The 23,897-nt window shown below is 37.3% G+C and overlaps 1 protein-coding gene across 4 annotated transcripts in view; it reads right to left on the bottom strand.

The window, feature by feature from the left end:
- ZNF280D (zinc finger protein 280D) overlaps positions 1–23,862 on the bottom strand; it is a 38,571-nt gene extending 14,709 nt beyond the window's left edge. Inside the window, exons 1-10 of one of the 4 annotated variants that reach the window (XM_018069792.1) lie at positions 23,758–23,862; positions 19,333–19,493; positions 15,071–15,426; positions 11,001–11,118; positions 5,678–5,787; positions 3,819–4,048; positions 1,662–1,819; positions 1,080–1,180; positions 837–983; positions 119–253 (exon numbers count right to left, since the gene is read on the bottom strand). In XM_018069792.1, coding sequence (XP_017925281.1) covers positions 119–253; positions 837–983; positions 1,080–1,180; positions 1,662–1,819; positions 3,819–4,048; positions 5,678–5,787; positions 11,001–11,118; positions 15,071–15,426; positions 19,333–19,486 — 1,509 coding nt within the window. In that variant the 5' untranslated portion in view covers positions 19,487–19,493; positions 23,758–23,862. Of the gene's footprint in view, positions 1–118; positions 254–836; positions 984–1,079; positions 1,181–1,661; positions 1,820–3,818; positions 4,049–5,677; positions 5,788–11,000; positions 11,119–15,070; positions 15,430–18,637; positions 18,720–19,332; positions 19,765–23,757 lie in introns of those variants that run through there. The other 3 variants (XM_029958735.1, XR_001920279.2, XM_018069791.2) reach the window with 3 other exon arrangements.
- Positions 23,863–23,897: the final 35 nt, after the last annotated feature.

The following is a 23,897-nucleotide window of genomic DNA, read 5'->3' on the forward strand; positions in this document are numbered from 1 at the left end:
AAAAAACAATTCCAAACACTGGGCTTTGGAAAAGAAAGGAGAAAAACACTTCTTTCTATTCCAGCCTTTCCTCTTTTTTCTTCTTTGTCCCCTCACATTTTCCTGTGTGAACACTTACCTTTGTCCCAGGAGGCAAGCCTTCTAACTGTTTGGGTTTCCTGAATGTTCGGTGATGCTGAGTCTTGTGATCCATTTTTTCCTTGCAGGTCAGGAACTGCAGTCTGCATTTAGTGCAGCGGTACACGCCCTTTTTCTGGGAGAAATAACACAAGCTATAGGAAGCACAGATGGCATGATAAACAAAACCCTAGCACTAGCTTGTCTCAAGCCATGCTCATCCTGTTTTTACAACTTCAGCTGAACAAACTTCTAATACTGTACAAAGACAAGACACTGTATAGGAATCAGAGAGAATATTTAAATGCTTGAAAATGCAAGGCAGCATGATTAGTAAGAGTAGGAGAAATCAGATTCCAGTTACAAGAAGACACAGTACTTCATTATCTTTTTCTTTATTTGTACTAGTGAAAGGTTTGCTAGTAACCTCAGGAACAGCAGAACACATCACTACAATGTAATGAAGAACCCAAACAGCAAAAAGATTCTTTTAAGGATATTCAGAGATTTTTTTTTAAACAGGGAGATGCTGCCACACAAGAACATGACAAAGTCTAACAATTCCCTTAAAGACTTTTCAAATTCTTCTAACATACTTTATTAACTATTCTTATCCAGTAACAACCATACAAATCAGTTGAGGTTCATTTTTCAGAGGGAGATTCCTTACATATATTTAACATTTTTTCTAGCACTAAGGATTGAAATTATCTGCTTACCTGATGCCTCATGTAATGATGCATATATGGTGCTCCAATTTTAATTACTTTGAGGCAAAATGGGCATAGCAAATGTTTTGTGTTTTCATGAACTGTTCTAAAATGAGATTCTACATCCGAAAAAGCTGAGGATCTGTAGCTGCACACCTGAAATAAAAAAGGTTGACTATTTTTGTTAAAAGTTTATTGACAGGGGAGACAGGGGAGTGGTGTAATCTAAATAGGAAACAGTCACTTAGATACCTGGCAAACATATGGCATTTCACCTGGCTTGTGATTATCCTTCATATGTTGCAAAAGAACTTGCTCTGTTTCAAAGGATAGTTCACAGATTTTACAAATGGCTAGAAAAAGTGAAAAGTCAAAAGATAAAAAGTCAAAATTTGATTGGGGTCATAAACAGATAAGTCATGACACACACGTATATGTGAATTGTATATATTTCTAAAGGTAAAGTAATCTAATATTATTCTACTCTTTAGAAGAAATTCCCTGTACAGTTTCAGAAAGCCAGGAAGGCAAGGGTCATAAACAACATAAGTTCTTGGAGTAAGCTTTCAATTAAAAAAAATAAATTAAAATAAAACAAAGAAAAAAAAAAAAAACAAGGAAAAAGGTTTTTAAAATACATTTTTTTGCACACACACTTGCTTAAAAAAAAAGAAAAAAATTGAAGGAAAGCTCAGTTTCTATGTGAAATCTCAAGATTATTGTTCTTTAAATACAATAGCTTTATTCTGAGCTTACAAACCAACAAAGTAAAAGTCAGAAAATCCCTAAAAATTGTGGCTTAGGAAAAACTCAAGGTGCTCCGATCCAACTTACTGGATGACTCGTAAAGCGTGTGTGTGCTCTCGATGTGGCACTGCAGCTGGAACGGCGTGGGGAACTGCCGGTAACAGTGCTGGCACGTGGTGTGGCTTTCCCAGCTTTCATTGCTCTGCTTCTCGAGCTCCAAGTGATGCTTCATGTGGTTCATAAACCTTTAAATTATAGTGAACAGGTGCAAAAACCAACATTTTAACATTTGCTATATGTGACGTATCACAAGCAAGATGTACAGGATTCTTTAGAAACTTTACTCTGTAAGGACAAAGCTGACTAGAAATCTTGACTTTAAAGAACATACAATATATGTGAAACATGTTTTAAGACAAAGCAATCTATTACATTTTTCATGTTTACTTAGACAATATTTTTGCCTTGAAATAAAGGGAATTAAGGAAAGACACCAAGAACACAACATGTTGACACTTCATTCACCATCACCAGTCTCAAAGCCACATTCTGAAACAAGTATAACTGCAGCTATGCTAAAAAACTATTAAGTAGCAAGAATATATCTGCAATTTAGACATGACAGCTTTATGTAAAGCCACACCTATTCAAACCTGGCAGGGTTCCAGGAGCCTTCTTTGTCTAAAGCATTTAGGACTGAACTTGAATTATGAAGGACAGTTATCAAAGAATGCCATTGTGCAGCTGATCTCAAAAGAGGATGAGAAACTGGTATGTTACTGCTTCAAATTAGCACCTTTTCCTCATTAATTTGTCCACCTGTCTGGAGTAGGAACCTATCCTGGCTGAGAAGTCCAGGCACCCATGACAGCACAGCAGGTCACCATTAATGGTGGAGCAGCACAAGGACAGGTTTGCTGCACAAGCCACTACTGTTAAACCTCCAAAACTCTTCTACTGTCAATGTGCTTCGTTTCAGTGCAGCCAGAGGAACCTTTAAATGTAGGTCACAGTCACAAAAGGAATGTAGACCTTGGAACTGGACAAAACAAATGAGCAAGGAAAATAGTCTCTTGAGCTCAAGCTTCTAATATCAAGCAGCTGATTAAAAAAAAGAAACAAGGGAAAAAAAAGCCAATTGAAGCTATGCAGGTCCCTAACCAGACAAAAGGAACTGGCACTGTTACTGCTTATTACCTTAACTGAAAAGTATTGCAGTGGTATGTTCAACCACTTAAAGGAAGCAGGGGACTACCATGAGGAACCACTTTTGGTTTTCTGAATTAAGGCCCGAAAATCTTATACTTGAAGTGGAAAGGTACTACGTATTTATTCTGTCCATCAGAAATAGTTAAAGGTGCAAAATATACCTTGGAATAAAAATTCTGAAGTTACAGCATGTATGGAGTACAGCTACAAAGTTGCAGCAAAAATTAATATGGTAAAATCAACTCTAGAGAAATTAAAAAGTGCTCACACGTTTTTAATGACTTGCTGTGGAACCCATAGGCACCATAGCACCAACAGCTTACAATAAAATGCTGAGTAGAAAATACTTAATGATTAATAGCGGATTTCATTGTTTTAATTACACAAAACTTCTGTTTTGTTCAATAATATGGGTCTAATGTTAGCATAAACCTGTTCATTTTAACTTGCAGACTGTGCCCTTTGAAGCAATAGTCCATTTTTCAGTTTTACATTCTGCTACTTCAGCTTCCTTTGAAGAATGCACGTAAAAAAAGTTCAGTGACCTTAACTTCCAAAGGAACGATGACACAAACTTGTCTACCTGCTAAAACAGCTTACTGAAGTTTTTTTTTCAGCATTTGGAAGTAAAATTATTCCATCAAAATAACAGATGTTACATAAGTAAACCACAGACTATTAGTCACTGTGCATCCCTAGAGGGAATTAACACTCACATCCACCAGTATCACCATCAATCCAGATGGCAAATTGTAAAATACTTTGTGTTGCCCTTCTAACCCCAAAGTCCTACAACTGCTCTCATTAAATCTCTATGTTTATGTTAGGCACCACTAAAATTTGTACTCTAATCTGTAAAATGTTCCAAGTTATGGCCACACATGCAAAGTAAAAATTAATTCAGTTTCTGTTCAGTCATTCAATATTATCAGTCTTCAGGAAGAAGAGAACTCTATTCCAGAGGCACAAATTTTTAATACATGAAACTGCTATGGGCTGTGATTAAAAAACAATTAAGGAAGTGAGTTCAAATACCTTATGTTATTTTTAAGAACTTTGAGACAACTGATGCACTTAAATGTCGTATGAGTCTTCTGCTCCTGTTGCACCTGCTGGGTGTCACCTTCATCCTTCCCATAATAAAAGTCATTAACTAACATAATCAATTTTCCTTTCTCAGATTCAGCAATCTTACTTGTTGTGCTCAAACATTCTGTTTTGATCGTTGCTGGGAAAAAGTTATTTACCAAATCTGGACAACAATACTGGAGGCAAACAGGGAGGAGAAGAGACAGAAAGAGACAAAGGTGTCAGTCTCTCTTACCAAACTGCATCAATGACAACAGCATTTCAAAAACTGAAGGCACTCACTACACTTAGATGCAAAGCTCAGTTCTCTGATACACCAGCCTTAGTCATATTTTCATATGATTTTAAACAATAATTGATCTTTATGTAATGTTCAAGTAATAAACCACTACATATTATAAAAACTGGAAAAGGATGATTCTCATAGGTTCATGTAAGACAAAGTCAATAAAAAAAAAAACAGAATACCAGTGTTGCCTCGCTCATGAGAAAAATTTCTACTTCATTAACAAGCAGTTTTTATGCAAGTATTTTGCTGACAAGCATAAGTTTATTGAGAACTTAATGTAAAGTTCTATCTTTTATTTCTTAGGAGAGAACATATGTTGAAACCTGCCAAAGTTCTTTCCAGCATTACTAAAAAATTCAGAAATTCTCAGTCACACAGTACACATTGTTCAAGCTTCTTTCTGTCCCAGTATACATAAGGAATGCTTGGCCAAATAGAGATACTATGAAACTTAAGACTTAAAATGTATTAAGTACTTCATAAAGAAGGTACTATGAAGTTATAACAGTGCACAAAATTAGAATATTTCAGAGGACAGAATTTCTCCTGCTGAATAATGGTTTTTATTGTGCAGGACTACTTTCTATAAGCCTACTAGTAAGGAGTTAATTTCTATCATGGAAATGTAACTCAGTATATTTATCCCATACAGTTCAACTAAAAATTTAACTAAAGTAAACACACTTCTTCAATGGTTCTTTCACTCCATTGATGTACTCAGTCCAAAAGCTATTCTGAACAAATAATGATTACAAAAAGATAAAACCCTTGGGGTTTTTTCCACTTATCTACATTTCTTAATTGTGTTTCAGAGTTGAAAAGTTACTACCATTCAGGGTATGGTGACCCTGTAAATCAGAACCATGTGTGGTAACAGTAATTCAGATCCTCACAGATTTCTATTACACAGTAGTTCATACTCTGTATAGACTGCAAAGCCATTATCTGCCCCCTGAAATGGAATACATGTGCCTGAGAATTGCACAGATCTTTGCCAAATGATATTAAATATTTTTCAGGAAACAATGTTTCCAGAAACAATAGTAAGTAGTTTAATAATCAGACAAGTGATGCTCAGTTTCTACAAGTTTTGTTTCTCACAGTGTTTAAGTATGAACTACAAATTAAATTCTTCCCCTCATCTTAACTTTTTTAATCTGTCAAGTATTAAGTATTTTTATCTTGATGTTTCAAGTGACATATCAAGATAAAAAGGTGAGTTTACACTGTCATCTTTGTGTCAGTAGTGATCTAACACAGATGTGGGTCATCTGGCTGTCTATTATCATAGACACTTACCTTCATCACATTGGAAAAATGAGGCAAAAAGGAGCAGGATTTAGAGTTCCCCTACTCCAGTCTTCCTCTCCATGACTGCAAGACACTGAGCATTTGGCTCTGGTTGATCCCAGACAGAAGCCAAACAATCTTCATATCAAAACATGGCATGCTTGCATAACCAAACAGAAGCCCACATGAGCTTGTTCTAATGTCTCCCAGCCCCAGCATATTTTACCTTCATATGATTTTTTAGAGGATCCATAAGATTGAAATGAATATTACACTTTGGACAAGCTCGTGGAAAAGGTCCTCCATTTTTAATGGTGCTCGATGCAGCATTTGTCCCTGTAAAATTTAAAATATGTGAAGATTCAGAATTCAAACAGAACACTAGATTTATCATTATTATTCTTCTAACCAAACATTCTATTTCAAATGAAAACTATTCCATCAGCCTAGCTGTAGTAACCACAAGGAAGGTTTTACAACCATCTTTTAACTACTCTTCCTTTTCCCCCATCTTGGAGTTTGTTCTGTTTGATATACACCGATAAACAACTTTTACAAAATCTTAGCAACAAACTAAGAAAAAAAACATATGAGGAGGTGAAGGTAACATGATAGAGACAAAGCAGTCACTCTGTGCACCAGCATCCCACCACACCCTGGACAGGATGGATTTCTGATGGGTTTAAGAACTTTAATTTTCAAATGAACATGCAAAGCCTGTTATATGCTATGACCTGATCATCATCACAGTAGGGTTCAGATAACTGATTTTGGAAATATTTCAGCATTTGGTTCCCAATCATGAGACTATTTCTCTCTGGAGAGTTGTTGGAATCTAGGCCTATTCAAATGTATCGTTCCTGTCGAGCAAAGGTGTCTTTGGAGAACCTAGAGAATAAATCCTCTAAATTAATAGTTACTCCCAGTAATGAAAGGAAATGGTGCTTCTCTTATCAACATAAATGATTAATACCTTTTGAGCAAAAGAGAGGTATTAAAACTTTGCATCAGCCTAAAACTTCAATGAATATACCCAAGCTTCAAGTTTTCTCCAAACTGCCAAAAACCATCAGAACAAGAGCCACTTTTCAGATGAAGTTCTCTTGCATTCTCAAGTCATTCACAGATCTGGAGGACTCCAGACTGAGTAAGTAGTTTAAAAGTTAAACACAGGAAAAGTAACATCTCAACAGTAGAGTCTCTGTCAGGGCTATGAAAAAATGTAACAAAAATAAACACAAAAACACATCCAGCTTACAACAAGGGAACGAGCCTATGAGTTAAGAGACAACAATGCAACACTGTTATACATTTTTACAAAGAATTAGTCTTGCATAGTCCATAAGGTAGACAGTGTTTTTCCTTAAAACAACAGTATTGCTAAGAATCATTATTAAGCAGCAAGTCCTTCACATGAGTGGATGGCCATGCAAGAGATGTCCCACAAAACAGTGCTGCAAGTCTTCACTATTACAGTCTGGAAACATTTTGACACATCACAGCTAAGGGTAAACTGAGTTGAAGCAAACGGGTTCTGCAGCAAACTGTCGTGCTCTGCAGTGCTTCAGCACTGGGTTCTGGGGCAGACTAGGAATTGTTGTGCTAGTATGGGATGGCTTAGAGACAAACTCAGCAAAATGAGGTTCTCAGGGAGTAGGATCCACTTCTTTGTTAGGGCATTTAGCAAGATCCTTCAGTTATCTTTTCTGTATTATAGGCTGCAGCACAATATCTATTTCACCCAAAACAGGGTGGAGGAATTTTTTTGCTGTAATATTCAAGTTACAGCCACTTCCTTCTGGCTGCTGGAAAAGAGTCTGATAGCAAACCAGCTCCAAATAAGACAGGCAAAAATCCCAAATCTGAAACGATTCCAAACAATCAGTATCACACTGTAAATAACTCCTCATTTTAACATTACATGAGAGCATACATCTTGGAAATATCAAAAGTCAAGAATCCTTGCCTATAACAATCACTGGAAAGCATCTTTTGGCTCAGAAGAAAAATGCACCCAATTATTAAATACTCTAAAAGAGTTAGACTACCTCTCTTCTTGCAAGGAGGGAAAGATCTTTCCAGGAAAGATCTCTGAAATCTCCCTTCTCCCCTGCCATTACTATTTTAAACTGCTGCACAAAAAGGGGAAACTGCAAAACACACTTTATAATAGTTAGTCACAGTACAGAACCACAGAGTAAATAATGTTGGACCTTGGGAGGTGGTTTTGTGCAACCTCCCACTCAAAGTAAATCAGACTTTATTAAGATGCTTAGAGCCATGTCCAGTCAACTTCTGAATATCTCCAAGGACGGACATTCCACAATCTGAGTCCTTGCTGCCTTGCCTGGCATTGCCAAAATGACTTTTGCCCCCTTTCTTTCATCTGATCAGAATTAGTTGATAAATTCAGCAGTCACAGAATTCTTGCCATCTTGATTTTCTGGTTGGTTGTGTTTTAAAGTTTCAGTGCTCAAGTAGACCTGAAAGACCACAGCTACATATTAAAAAGTCTGAAGTGCCAGCACAGGTCTTGTAAACCTCTCACAATCACAGACTGCAAACAGTGTTCAGACTATGAGAAACTATGACAAGGACTGGACTTTAGTTCTGGACACAATGATCTGAGCTAAGGACATTCTTGTATATTCCCCTTCCAATGGTACAGCTGCTCCAAGGACTTTTTGGGTGTAATAAGCAGCTGAATTAGTATCTTTAAAGTCTTCTCACCAAGCAGAGACATCTTGTGTCACATAAAATCGTTCAGACTTCTGAGCAGAAACAAACCAGCCCTCTCCCACCCATAGTGTGTTTACTCAGTGGGAACTATCTAAACCCAGCAAACAGTCTGGAGAGTCTCCCCAGTCAATGCACAGAGGCAGATCCCTGCAGGGAATGCTGATTAGCATCTTGGAGAATTTGCCACACTGTGCCTCATACATGGGAAAACATAATTCACTTGTTTAATACATATTTAAACATCCTAACATCCTCCTTTGCAGCACACCTTTCCCTCTTTCTAACGTAAATAAACATATTAAGCTCAAACGCCTCACTCTATGCATGGTTTGCCCAGGGTTCATTCATTCACACATACACAAAATAAACAGGTTATTCATTAGATACTACAGCTGCTAGAGGGTTTTATTTCACTTATATATGAGCTGCTTACATTGACATGTCTTGCTCAGCAAAGGCTTCCATAGAGCTGCTATGACTTTACCATTCTTCTGTATCTCTGAGGATATTTGAGCATCCAGCCACCAGTTTGATTTTACAACAATCTTCAGTAAAGTATTTTATTTGACTTTAGAAAACCCAACTTGGAAAAAAGGACTATTTTTATACGTCAACAAAATCGTTAATAATTTCAATTTTAAAAGTTTGACACATCTGTGATAAGAATTTTGAAGACTTTTATATATTTATAAAGGTGAGTAGTCTTAATTCAGTTTATACAACTCTTGTTAGTAAATTCCCTCTTTCAGAAAACTATAATAATACCAGGAGAATATACACTGATGAACGTTTTAATTCTGTTGTTTGTTTATGTAAAAAAAATTGGGCCTATCTTGAAAACTAATCACACCAATTGCAAGTATTGATTAATATTTAGTTGGTATAAATCAGATTGACATCTCTTATCATAAAAGTGCCTCTCTCAGTTGGAGTGTGGACAAAAGAATTCCTTGAATCACCCACATTCCAGAGTAATTTGACCAATCCTCTATCCAGCAGGCCACTGGGACTCCAGTGCTCAGGACAGCAGGGAAAAGCAGCAGCCAAACAATTCTTGTATGGTCACTTTATGCTGTTAGTGGATACTTTTGTAGCTGTTATCAAACAGGTGGCCACACAATATTAGTGTGTACCATATCCAAAGTGATGGCAAGAAGGACCAAAGTACACTGGGTGTAGCATCACCTTGTTGAAGGTTCCTAAACACACATTAGAACACTACTGTGAAGTCCTTAATGCTGTTCTGTGCATCTGTGCTGGTTTGGCCTCATTTTATGAATGATGGAAAAAGGCATTAGAACCAGTAACCTATGATAAAAGCACTGAATGTACTGTGGAAACGGAACAGGGACAGCAAAGCGAAATTGCTTCAGGCCTCTGGTGCATTGTCTGCAGCAACATCTCCCAGTAATCTACTGCTGTGCATCCATGGATACAGTCCAGTCAACTCCACCCAGCAGTTCTTTTGGTTATGGCTTTTTCTGGTTCCTCCAAGGGGATAAAGTCTGTGGGAGAACATTCTCAAAATATTCCCAGAAAGTCACATCTTACATACAACCCCAGTGCCACCTGACCTGCAGAAAAGAGTTACCAATGCTCTTACTCTACTGTCACCACCTATTTAACAGCCTTTCCCTGCTCAGATCTCAGAAATATTCATTTATGCAATATCAAGCTAAAAAATGTCTTTAATGACCCATGTGCGTAAGTTAAGTTGTCTTGCAAAGTATCACAGGCCAGTTCCCTAAAGGATTCTCCTTTTAAATACCATATTCCACAATGTCTGGTGCCTGCAGTGCTGCCCATGAATTAGGGAAGCACAGCACCAACACAGGCAAAGCAGGCTTTGGCACATATGAACATGAACATAAGCACCTTACATGACCTCCCCAAGCAAGCTAAACCACAAAATACACAGACACTTCCTTCTTGCAAAGTCAAATGTATCTTAAATTTTCCTTCTGTGTCATAAAAATGTTCAGGTTTCAACCCACAATTAAAAAACTTTTATTTTAACTTTTAAATCCTATTGCCATCTTACAGAAATAAACATAAACCAAGTATGGTACATTTAAGATGTTTTGAATTACAATCCTTGATGCTTTTAATTTTTTTCTCAATAAGAGACTACTACACTGCATACTTCAAATTTCCTTCATCTGCTGTGACACACACACACACACAAAAAAAAGGCACTTTTTTGTTTGTTTTTAAGTAGGTTAACTCTTTACTGCTGAAACCCAATTTAGCTAGTTGAAAAAAAGTATTTTAGTTGTCAAACTACATACTCTTTTTCCTTTCTCTTCCTTTTCAGGAAGGATCCTTTTGATCCTATCTACTCCCAGTCCTGCATATAGCAGTCAGGAAACCCAGATCATCACCCCAGAGAATCCCCCCAGCAGATTGAGCTCTCCAGGTGCTGTTCACAGCCCCTCTCTTGTTTACAGTCACTCCTATTCCCACGAGCCCAAGAGTGATGAAACAAACCTCTACCTGTCAATAAAATTACAGTGGATCTGGCAGTGCCTTTTCCCATTATAAGATACATAAAATGAATTATAAGAGCATTGTAAGATGACATCTCTTGATATTACAGTCAGCCTAAAGCACTGAAAAGCAAAGTCTGACAACACAAGGCTCCAGAGATTATTTCATCAAACATTATACAAAGTTACCCACAGGGGGGAAGAAAAAAGCAGCCATACTATGTTCCAGAAATCCTATTTAAAGTTATAACCAAAAGACCTGCACTACAATGAAATGACATTAGGTTGTTTCTTTCTCTTATCAACAACTCCAGTTACACCCACCTGTTACATTCACTGCTGGCCCAGGCTGGTACTGTGGAACTCCCGAGTTCTGCCTCACACCAAACAGTATATCAGATGGATTATCTGGTGCATCTGGTGGAGAATCCATAATATAATCCTAATAAGGTATTTTCAAGAAGGAAAAGAAATTGGAGGTTTAATATTTTTTTTTTACTTGCAGACTTCAAAGGGTTTATTTTAAAAACACGATCACTTAAAAGCACTCAGAAGTACTCAGCTGAAAATCAGGTCCATTACAATCTCCCCAAAATAGTTTGACATTTTAATAAGTTTGCAACTCTCATCAGTGCTTGTTAATTTATTCACAGTTGTGTATCAGAACAGTAAAAAAAAAAATAATCCTCTGACCTGGTCAAGTCCCTTTTCTGAAATATTACTAATCTGTTGGAATTGCTAATTGTAAGTGCTTGTGTTCAAAAAGTCTGATGATGTTTCAAATTATACTTGAATTGCTTTTCAAAAAATCTATTACTTTCTTCCTTCAACCTAAACTCAGGTATTTGCCTGTTCCTCTTGCATAACAGCTAGCTTCATTTTAAAAGATCAAAAATCAGATCTCAGAAGTACACAAATTTGCAGAAGTTTCTCAAAGCAAGATGATATTAAATTCAAATTCTAAGTGGTCAAGTTTTAACAAAAGTAAGAGGCATCTCCAGCATGTTGACTGGGAAGAGCACTAATTCCCAATGTCACTAAGTTTTTTGTTTTCTTTTATGTAAAGTATATTTTGTAAGGATTTCTGAAAACAATAATAATCAAACCCTCTTTTCAAAGCACAGTTAACCTAAAGGTTGGTTCATGTTTCCCAGCACCTTGCTAAATTAAGTTTTGCACATCTCCAAGTACAAGTACTCTTTTAGCCTTCAGTTTAAAAGGTTTCCCCTTTAGTACTAGATATAACCTACACAATTCAATAGTCCACATTTCTTGGCTCTAACACTGAAGACTGTTAAAGCTGAACAGCTTCACTCAGTGGGTAACATTTGGAGGGAAAACAAACGTGATATTTACAAATATTCCAAGTTAGAGAGTGAGGTAGGAGAAACATTTTCCAAGATTCATCAATACTGCTTATATCTTAATAGGTCATTCACCCTAGCACAATCTGAAACATGAAATATTTTCAGGAATAGCAATAAGCAGTTAAGAAAAACATAACAGAGTTAGGTTTAATTTTAACATTAAAGTATAAATGGCACAATATTGGCACTTGATCTTTATTAGAATGAGAAGGCACTCTGAAGGATGTTCAGCTCAAAAGGAGTCCTGTCACAGTGTCTAGTCACACTTCACAGTCATCTTCATAACATGATATTTTAATTTCAAGGGTAAGTTTCAACATCTGGAAGTTGAAGATCCAAATGTCAAACACTTCCCAGAAAAACTTATTTGAAGCCTTTGTCACTTAAGAAGAATCAAGCTGGGAAGAAACAGAACATGCATGAACTAAAATATCACAGAAAGCCAAGACAGAAGATCATCATTATAAAAAAGCAGCCCCAAGTGAACTAAATGCTAGATAGGGAGGAGGTGAGGAATCCAAAAAAACCTAAGGAGCTCTTGAATGAAGACAATTCAAGGACAGGAACCAAAATACAGGTTGTATATACATGACTCCAAGAACAGCAAACAACATAATGTGAGAGGAGTAATTAAAAATCATAGAACTTTGCCCAAGAGGCTAAACTATAGTACCTCCCTAAGAAAAAGGCACAGTAAACAAGCCTCTTTCTCCATAAAAAGGGTAATATAATCAAGTGGCAAGAACAATAAAAAAAACAAGAAAAATTATTCTAAAGTTGAAACTGGAAATACAGTTCTGAATCTAGAAAAGTTAAGCTGAAAAGATGGAAAATTCACTTTCAGCGTGTCTTAACCAAGGAAAGAAACCAAACAGAAAACTTCTCCTAAAGGTACTGAAGAATTTTGCCAAAGAACAGGATGCTACATTTAGGATAACTTAAAAAAAAAACCAACAAGCTCATGAAAACCAAGATTAAAATGTCAACACTGCAAAGAAACTGTAAAACATGGTAATTCCATCAGTGGAAGTTTTAAGAGACCACAGAATCTGTATGCACTGGACATCCCAGAAAAGGATGCATTCCTTTCTGAAGCATGTGAGGCTAAGCTGGAATAAAACCTTTTCCATGGCATATTTCAGGCTGCAACTTCTTCAAAAAGAACAACCACCTGCAGATTTTGAGAAAAACTTAACTAAAGCCTCATCTGTGACACAAGTAAATTCAACGAAGGAAAAAGAACTGTGACAAAAAGAAGAGCTGTGTGCAGAGTTTCTTTAAAGGAAATCCCTGTCCTGATGAATTACATCCAGCTTACACACACTCCATGGAGAAGTTCAGCTTTCCTAGGTGTGTTTGCTGTAGGATTTTCTCATAAAATCAATGTAGAGCCCCTGAGCAGCTTTATCTGTTACAACAAAAACATGAGCATGTATGTGTGAAGGAAATACAGGAGGGACCTTTCCTTGGTAGTAAAGATTCTGCAAGACATCCTGCACTTCTTTGAAGCATTTAATAAAGCTTACTATGCCATAACTAAACTTTTATAAAGTTCACAGACTTGAAAGACATGTATATATGAAAGATATATATGTCATGTGAAATAGAAGACCTTTCTGTATGAACCTGTCCTGATTTATACAGATAGATTTAGAGGACTGAAAAAGCAATTTGGATATCTTACTGATATCTGGACTTTGGATTATATCATTTTTTAGGCCTTCTTATATACAGTGACAGACTGATTTAGCTAAGCTGCTTCCCCACATCCACCATTTCTCTCTGCAAGCTATCAATAAACTGCTGAAGACTCTAAACTGGAAAGCATGAGTTTTTTCCTAATGAAGTTGCCAGAGATCCAGTTAACCAGTTGACAGGCAATGATTACATTGCATTGCTTTTATTTTGTTCTTCTTAAAATACAGCCACCCATCAGCGATGATTTAGCCCCAGGTTTTAAGAAGAACAGCCAATTCTCTTCTTTTAATGGTCTAATTAACCATGTTCATTCAGACTGACTGCCCTGTTCAGCAAATGCAGAATCCATTAGGCTGCATGATTTTTATTTACACCAAAAGACAGGTAGCTGGGACAACCACAGGTATGTGTACTTGCATGGTCAGTGGAGATGGTGCCACTGTCAGGCTTCATCTTAACCTGACAGTAGAAGCTAATATTACAGGCACATTGTCTCAACAGTTTCAGTGTCAATTCTTTTCAATAAAGGTATCACATCATAGTTCACCTCATACAGATAGGGAATTTTAATCCTCATTCTTTCTCTCTCACATATGTCCAACAGATAAGGCAACAAAAACAGCATCTAACTCAACTACCTCAGGTCAACTTTCTAAGGTTCTGTGGCAATCCAGGAAGATCAATGACACCTGATCTAGGAAAGTAATCCCCTGGGGCTTTTCAAGCAATACAAATATGTTGCCAAATTGTTTCACCTGCTGGTCCTGCAGCTTTTGGTTGCTTAAACCCTCCTCACCATACTAGTGTTTCACAACTGTCACACGAATCAAAATGCAAAAGCCCCCAAGGAGCTACCTCTGCAGCATTCTCTTAAGAAGCAAAAAGGGCCAAGCAAGGCACTGTAAAAACCAGGTAGAAAACCCACTAAGTTACTTTACACACCAAATGCAAGCTATTTAAAAATTAAATTCATTTATCAATACAGAGGATCCATCTCTGAGCAAAGAAATCTGCAGAATTTAGAGAATAAATTTCCATCACTTTTCCAAACAACATAAAGAACCTAAACAGTACTAATTTCTCTAATGTCATTTTCATTTAATGTCATTTTACTGTGACTTAAGCTACCATCTTTGAGTCTGGCAAATTGGTATTTTCAAATACACATTTTAATTTACTAGTGCAAGGTTATGGTCCTAGAATCTTTATGGCTTTATATAATGCCAATCTATAACCTAGTCCAGGTCTCCAAATCACTAGACTGAGTCAATATGTTCTTCATTAATCTAGTCAAAAGTAATGGTACCCATTAAGTGAATGAAGATTTACCTGATTGAGCATCACAGGCTGTGCTGTTCCAGTCTCTGGCCTGGACACAGGTTGAGCCACTGCAGGAACTGTGATATTCCTTGATGCTGGCTGTGTTGTCACTGGAATGGTTACAGGCTGTGTTATTCCAGAACTTGACCCAGGCAGCTGCTGTGTTGATAAACACCCAGCGACTGGTCTCTGCAGCGTTTGTGAAGTTCCTGAAACATTCACTTGTACAGACAGTGGCTGCACTGCTCCCGAGCTGCTCAGAGGTCTGGGGGCAGCCTGGAAGACGGATGGAACGGGCACGGCACTGGGGCTGGAGGCAGCGGGCGCATAATGGTGACTCTCGGTCTTGAATGTAGTAACTGGACCTGTTGCAAAGGATTCCAAAGTTATCTTTATGCAATTTTGCAGTCAAATGTTTCCTAAGTGTTGTGGATTTGTTTGCTTTTAATTGCCATATTAGGACAATAAAGTACCTCTACTGGGTGCAGCATCCTGTACCCCCCTTTGTGATGAGCTGAGGTTGACTTCAATATATCTGTCAAAAGTTACATTTATCTTAATTGCAAATAAATTAATAGCTTCATTGCTCTTCAAATTAAAAGTAGTATTCATATCCACTAATTAAGCCAACCAAGATTTGACTTATAAATTAGAATACTATTCCTAAAACAAATACCTGGCAAAACAAACTACAATATGTACAAGTTAAGGTATGTTCTTCCACTCTTCTTCAGTTAAGCTAGTTCACATAAGAATCTCAGGGGTTTTTTTCTTGCAGACAACACACAAATAAGAGTGCAAACAAACAAACAAATTCATTAACATTTAACTTTGCTAATTAAAGTGCATTTATTTACTTCTCTTTCTCATGTACATCATATGTTCCCAAATACCAGAAACTGCTACACTAAAGGAAGTATTTTCTCTAAAGCAGTAATGACACAACCTGCTTCTGTATTAACAGGAAAATACAGCACTGACAAACTTGGTTTTAGACTTCACCATATCCATTTTATAATGTGAAAGGAAAATCAACGGATCAGCAGTCAAAGGAGTCATGCTGGAATTGCATCACAAGAGAACTAATTTCCTTCCATATCCTGCATGGTAATCTGTGTCCAGAGCTCTGGTTCATCAGAAACACCGGGAATTTTTCAGTTTTGATGTTTACACCCTAACTAATGCCACCGATATTCCTCGACTTTTTATGTCTTAGGTTTCCAATCATCCCAGAAAGTTACAAAAATATTCATCAAATCAAAATATTTTTCAACTCCCAGATTCTCCATTAGTGTTGCTGACAAGTTTTGTGCTCTGACCTGTGAAAATATGCATATGAAATTAGATTGATTCTCCAGTATCTAACCACCAAGGTTTGAAGTTACTTCTCAAACCAGGGTCAAATTACTTCATGTTTTCAAACAATAGATCTTAAGACTATCTACACATTGTGTTTAACAACCTTAAGGCTGTTTCCATGAGCAATAGCTCATTATTACACACTTCTCCAGTTCATAGGTAAACCTAAAGCAGTGGAGCTCAGATCACCTGCCACCTGCATTTAGATCATACTAATAAAAAGCAGCTGCAACCAACAAATTCGAACAGGTTTGCATTTTTTAAGATAGAACAAAATTTTATCCTCTAATAGTAATACTAATTTTACTTCAACACAGCAGTAACTATGAACAAGGATTAAATTATTTCAGTATTTAGCTCAACACACACATTTTGTGTTTGTTAATAAATCTATACCTCACATTTGAATTCCAGAGTGAAATGAAACTAAAGCATTAACTACCTCCAAGAAAAAAAAGGTATCTTAAAAGTTATGTCTCACACAGTATAGTCAGACAATGATGTGCACACAATTCACATCCTAAAATACAAAGGCAGATTTTACCGCTTTTAAAAAGAACATTTCAGGAAGTCAGTTATTTGAAATTATAGACTACTTTTACATGACTCAACTGATTCATCATAGACCTGATGTGCCGTTTTCCCTCTTCCATCAAAGTGTTACTTGTCCTGCTTAGGTAAGAGAGCACTGAAGCAGCAGAAAGCTGACACACACAGTAACATTGCAAAGTAGTAACAAATTACAGATTTGTACCATCATGAAAACGAAGGCAAGAAAGAGGCATAATGTAGGAAAAAGGAGCAGTTGCAGGAAATGATAAAGGGAACAAAGTGTGAATTACTTTTCATCTCAGTCAAAACAATGCTCCAGTACATCAGAAGGGGCACTTGATTCTACATGACACTGTGCCAGCAGGTCTAAGTTGGCTTTTTAACTATTTCCTTCAAATTATCCATGCCAGTCTGTACAAAAACTGCTAACTGCACTGCCAGGAAAAGGTTAAGAAAATGCAATGCACTGCATACTTTCAAAAAAATTAAGAACTACACGTGAGTTTCCATTTGTCATCAGTTTTTCATCTGATCAGACAGGAGCTTTCTCAGGTACACTCTCAGCAGTGATAAGCCAAGTTGAGTTCACAGTGTCTTGCCTGTCGCCGATAACAAACTGAAGCCTGACTGCTGCCAGGTGGTCCTACTTACAAGCCAGAGAAGAACTGAGGTCATTCCTTCTGAGCTGTTTTTGATAGTGAAGTAGAAGATTACAAAGAGGAAAGTTGAGGAGAGGGAAGGAAAAGAGACAAAGTAAAAAGTTACACCGTAAGTGATTTTACCTGTGCACGGACAGCACTAGAGTAAGATGCAAACATTTCAAGTCTCTACCTTTTACCAAAGTCCTTAAAGTTCACAGAACCATACCAAAATTATAGTTTTCACCTGAACTACTTCTATCCTTTGACTACAAAAGAATCCTGAGACTAAAACAACTGCAATGAATCTTGGCATATTTGTTGATCCAACATATGCCCAAGTGCCCTAATAATTGTTCTATGCCATGACCTACTGCCAAATATAAACAGCAATCCAGAGGTCTCTGGACCTTCCAGGAAACAGTAAAGGTATTTTTCAGTCTTTCCAGAAGTTTGTAACTGCAGAAAAAATATTAAAATAATTTTAAAATATTCTTCAAATTTTTAAGAATATGCAGAATATTTTTAAAATATTCACCCTTGAAAACTATTGTCACGTGAAAGAACTTTAATATCAGCCTCAGTATTTCTTTAATATTTAAAAAGTAATTTTCCTCCTTTTCAATCCAGTGCAAGAAGCAACAAACTATCCCAATGAGCAACAAAGTAAAAAAGTTGCAAGATGAAAGCATTGTGAACTGACTGAAAAGTTACTAACAGCTCCAAAATCCATGCAGCAGAGTGTGACCGACAGCCTAGTTTACATTTTGTCTTGAGATTCCCCACTGCAAACGATACACTTTCAGAAAACAACTCTGGAAATCTTGGATACAAGCATAGGAGAGATGAGGCACAAACTGAGAGCAGCAAACCTCAGCAGGCAACGTCTGGTGTATTTGACTGCTAGAGAAACATCAGGTCAAACCTCTTAACAGTTGACTACCAAATGGATGCAGGTAGAAATCAAAAAGGTTCATTACTAAAATTAATTAAACTAACAAAAAAGCAGTTCTTCTTCACTTACCCACCAAAGCCCAAGCATAGACAAACAATGGAATCCTGACACATCTGCTGTCAGCATAACCACCTAACCTCACTCCCTGCACTGCCTGCGTTAGGAGAAAACCACAGAACTTGATGAAAAACCATCTATTTCACAAGGGATGAGTAAACTGGTTAATAAATATCTCCTACTTCCCAGACAGGCTTCTAGCATTTTCACATTAACCACTTCTCCAGATTGTGCTTTTATTATAGACACTTAAAGACCCAGGTTTTGTCAGAATGGTGTCCATCAACATACAAAACATGGGGTGGAGAAAAAAAAAGTGACTGTAACAAGAAAACTCGAATTCATGCACATTCTTTTAGCAGGGAGACACTTTCAGCTACATAACTAAATACCAACTATACTGAGAGCAATTGCATGCATGGTTTCAGCATCATACAGACTGACTTGGAAATTATGTTGTTAATGCTAAAACCTCCAAATGTCCTTGTTTTGACTCCAGAGAACTAAGGTTAGACGTAAATAGAACTGGGCATAACCTGGGTTTTAGGATAGAATTTCTTAAGAATAATTATTTTCAGCATGACAGAGATGTACAGCTTTAGGACGTAGGATTTCTTAAGTCTTACTGTTAAAAATTCTATCTTTTCAAACTAAGTTTAACTTTCAACACCTCGAAATATCTGTTTTAAATGATGAAAAAGTTATCTTACATGTAGTAGCTGCCTTTGAGCTTGTGATTTCCCCAACAAAGATTGGCTCATCATCATCGTCATCGTCATCATCGTCATCCTCCTCCACTTCTGTCACTGTCTTTTGCCATGGTTCCAGCTCCTCTTCTTCACATTCCATAAATAATTCTGCCATCTTGGAACTAGGCAGTAAAAAAAGAAAAAAATTAATAAAATCACACATACCAAAACATTCACTACTTTCATGAAGTGTTTCACTGTTGAGTAAAGAACACTGCACTTGTCAATAATTCCCACACAATGGTCTCCCTCCCTCTCCGTGTTCTGTACAGGTTCAATCTGATCTGATACAGGAGATCTTCAAAGATTGACACCATTTTGATAATTTCTTGAATTCTCATCTTTGTATTAAAGAAAATTTACACAAAATTTCCCCAAACCCACAAAATATTAACAAAAAGAAGCCACAAACAAAAAGCTCCACAACAGCAAAAACCCCAAGCCATACCCACAACGCACTGCAGCGTTCTCATTGTCAATTAGGACCTGATAAAAATATTGCATGGATGTCATTAGACTTCCTCTTGCACTAAGAAAAGCCATGTACAAAAATAGTAATGAAAAATAAGTAGCTTTCGGAATTTAACAAATTATCTTCACATCTCTTATTGCAACTGAGTTTGTTTTTTAAATAAACTGTGATGGCCAATAAAGTTTTTGTCTTTCTTTTCACATTCTTTTAACACAATCTTGAAAGTATTTCTGAACAACACAATAAATAAGAAACTGTGCTGTTTCTTTATACACTGTATCAATAATCTAATTTCTAATGAGATCATTTCTAATTTCATACAACCACAGGGCTGTCTCAGCAACAACCAGGAGCAGGATCCAATAACAACAGTGTTTGCTTCACCTAAGACATGAAGCTTCACAAAATTCAGTGTCTTCATTCTTTTGTAAATCAGAGGGAAACAATACAGTTTTTTTGCATGAGGAATCCAAGAGCGACTCTGTCAAGAATTCCTTCTAATCAACGAGCAGTAAAGCACATTAAATTCATCATCAGACTGCTCTGACAAAAAGTGAAGAATATCCAAGCAACAGTTCCCTTTACAAGACCATAATCAGTACAAGAATATTTCTAGCCTTACTACCAGGCTCCTCCCAACAAAAACCATTAACAATACTTCCCTCACTCTTGTGGTGATGCAATATTTACCTGACAAAGCTTCACTTCCTACTATTATGCAATGATAGTTCTCTGACCCTTTACCTCCCTGAACCCAACAGCCAGGGCATCAGACCAGCACTAATGTACACAATTATGTCAGCAAAGACTATCAAATATTTCACATAAGGTGACAAAATCAAGATTACATTCATATCATAAGCTGATATTTCTTAAAATATTTACCTTGCAAGATGAAGAGGGTGTTTACTGAACACATTTTTCTGTACAATTTCCCCTTATTTTCTCCTTTCTAAAAATATTTCAAGAGCAACATATATACTAAACATTTGGACAAGTTTCTTGCTTGAAAGTATACTTATGCAAAAGTAAGAACACCCCTCATTATCCATCAACAGTTTGAAAATGTAAGTCTTCAGCACAGACACAGCGAGAAAACTGTCTAATATCTGAGAGAAGACAATTTCAGGACAGGAGTAATGAGCTGGTAGATTTGGTGATGGACTGTGGAAATAATTAGTCTGTAATAGCTCATCACAAGGGAGCAGAATCATCCTGTGTATGAGAACAGGGTTGCTGGTGTTGGTACATGTTAAGGCTTGCAATAAAATAAAGCAGCAAAGCTGTGCTCCTTTCCTTCCTCCATCAGCTTTTTGGAGTTCGCCATGGTGCTGGGAAAGAAGAGAACAGGCCACTAAAGTAGACTCTTGGACTGGGAAAAGAGGAAGATTATGAAGCGAATTTCCACTTGACAGAGACAACACAGGCCATGTGCCAGGTCTGGCAAAGAGAATCAAGCCTAACTCCCTAATTTTTTCTTCTCTGTAGAAAGACACTCTTTAGAACACCTCTTTTGTTAATAACACAAAGTTTAATAGACTTCAACACAAAAGGAAGGACTATTTCAGGGACTTCTTTTATGGAACTGACAACATAAATGAGCTGTGTTTTTATTTTAAAAATGTAGTTTTATTTGACCTCTGGGGGAAAAAAGTAATAAATTATAACACGTGCTCAGACAATGCTTTATATTAAAACACAAAATAGGCACAAACAATCTGTATGTTAGCAGAATTCTAGCAAGAGACATGTGATAACCTCATCTACACTATAATGCAGCTGAATTTTTTCTTAAATATAGTTAAGAGTAATTTGATAAAATAGGTATGGACTTTTAGAAAATGACACCAACTGGTGACACCTCACATTTCATTTTATGAATCAGGAGGTACACATTAAGGTATTCTCAAAGGTGAATCAAAACGCAGGGCAGCTTTTAAAAGGCAAATATCAAGATTAATTTTGCATCTTCTAACCTATTTTTTTTTTTATTTTAATGCTATAATTTGAAGCCAAGCTTTCACTGACTTTTTTTTCCTGGGAAGAAGGCCAGCCTAATGAGTTCCCTCCCTGCTCCTTCACTGCTTCCTCAGTTGTGCTAGCACAACTTTGCATGAGACTCTGACATGAACTAGGGCAGGTTAAAAATAACCTGGCCCACTAACAGTTCTATCCAACAACTGAGAGGTCAAAAAACCTGTGGCCTGAACAATTAAAACTGCAGTAAGAGGAAATGGATTTGATTAGGGGAGGTGTGCAGGAACAGCTCCTGCAAATGGTCTCCACTGCCAAAGCCAATATCTACATCCATTTTTAGAGCACAAGTAGCTTCCAAATTTTTAGCTTATTTAATGTAGAAAATGCATTCTAGGAGTCCTGCTGGCAGTCGCTCTCAAAGACAAAACCAACAGTGAATCCTTCCCCCACTCTCCTCCAATACTTCACAGAGGAGGTGCAGGCACCAGTATAAGAAAAATAAACCTACTGACAATAGACTTCATCTTCCTCATTTTTTAATATGCATAAACATGTACACGTGTTTGTACACACATTTCCTTAGGGGTAGTCCATGGATCTGAGAGGTCCAAAACTCCAATGAAATGCTATATGTATATACTCAAAGTGTTTAAATCATTACTGTAGGCTAAAGTGTCACAACTGTGAACAAGTTCTTTAAAACATTTCAAAAATGTCATTAGACTATACCAAGATACTGTTTTAAAAGGCAACTTTCCATCAAAAACTAAGGGTAGCCATGAAAGTTCATTAGGCAGGCACGGAAAACCAACAACCTGCAAAAACACAAGTCCCTGGTACACTATTTTAGTTCTTACAAAAGTGATGAACTAACAACTTGATACAAGACAGAAAGAAAATTTGAAATCATTACACAAAACAGCAATAAACTTCTGATGAAACAACTGTATTAAAAGCACTAATTAGGACATCCTTATCAAGGCAATTACGTTTCATTAACTGTAGAAGAGTGCCTTGAAGATGGACAGAAATCAGTACTACAGAAAATCATGGGGCAAATACCCCATGTATTACTTCAGATACAATTCATCTGTTCCACTGTTAAGCTTAACTGAGCCTTCCAATAGTCAATACTTCTTTGGATTAGCTTAAAATAACCAAAATCATATCACTGATAGGAAATTGGTAGTGAGCTTAAAGAGTGAGGACATTTACATTAACCTGGAAGTTTCAGACTAGCCTGGTCATCTTTCCAGAACAGTATTATAAAATCATAGAATATTCTGAGTTGGAAGGGACCCACATGGATCATCAAGTTCAACTTTTAGCCCTGCACAGGACAGCCCAAAGGTGCCTCAGAGCATTGTCCAAACTATTCTGGAACTCTGGCAGACTTGGTGCTGGGACCACTTCCCTGGGAAGCCTCTATCAGTGCCCAAGCACTCTTTTGGTGAAGCACCTTTTCCTAATATCCAACCTAAACCTCCCCTGACACAACTTCAGGCCATTCATTGGGTCCTATCACTGGTCACCAGAAAGAAAAGATCAGTGTCTGCCCCTGCTCTTTCTCTCAAGAAGATACTGGAGACTTCGATGAGGTCTCCCCTCAGTCTCCTTGTCAGGCTGGACAGAGCAAGTGACCTCAGCCATTCCTCACATGGCCATTATCTGTGAGTTACTCAAATAATGTTTTCCTCCTCTTTAATAACCATACTTCAAATGCCCAGGAAAGTTGCCTTATTTACAACATAGATCACACAGTAGGCACCACGTTATATTTCTCAGACAACTTCCCACAAAGGCACATGACTTTGCACCTCGTTGGTTATCGAAGGGCGTGCAATCCACAGCACACCGGGTCTGCAAACAACCGGGCTATTACTGAGCGCTGCATTTGTTTCAGCAGCGAAGAGACAATGACCAAGATGAAACTGCACCTGCACGTTGTAAAAAGCCACGGCGTAAAACAACTTCCCTCAAACCCAAACCTCAACAGCCAGCGCTGCCCTCCCTGCCAGGAGAAGGCACAAGCTCCGCCTAGGGAAGGGCAATACGGCCTGTGCCAGCCCGCCAGCAG

This window comes from Manacus vitellinus, unplaced genomic scaffold, assembly GCF_001715985.3.
Source record: "Manacus vitellinus isolate BGI_N305 unplaced genomic scaffold, ASM171598v3 scaffold_16_pilon, whole genome shotgun sequence".
In the NCBI taxonomy this organism is placed as follows: Eukaryota; Metazoa; Chordata; class Aves; order Passeriformes; family Pipridae; genus Manacus; species Manacus vitellinus.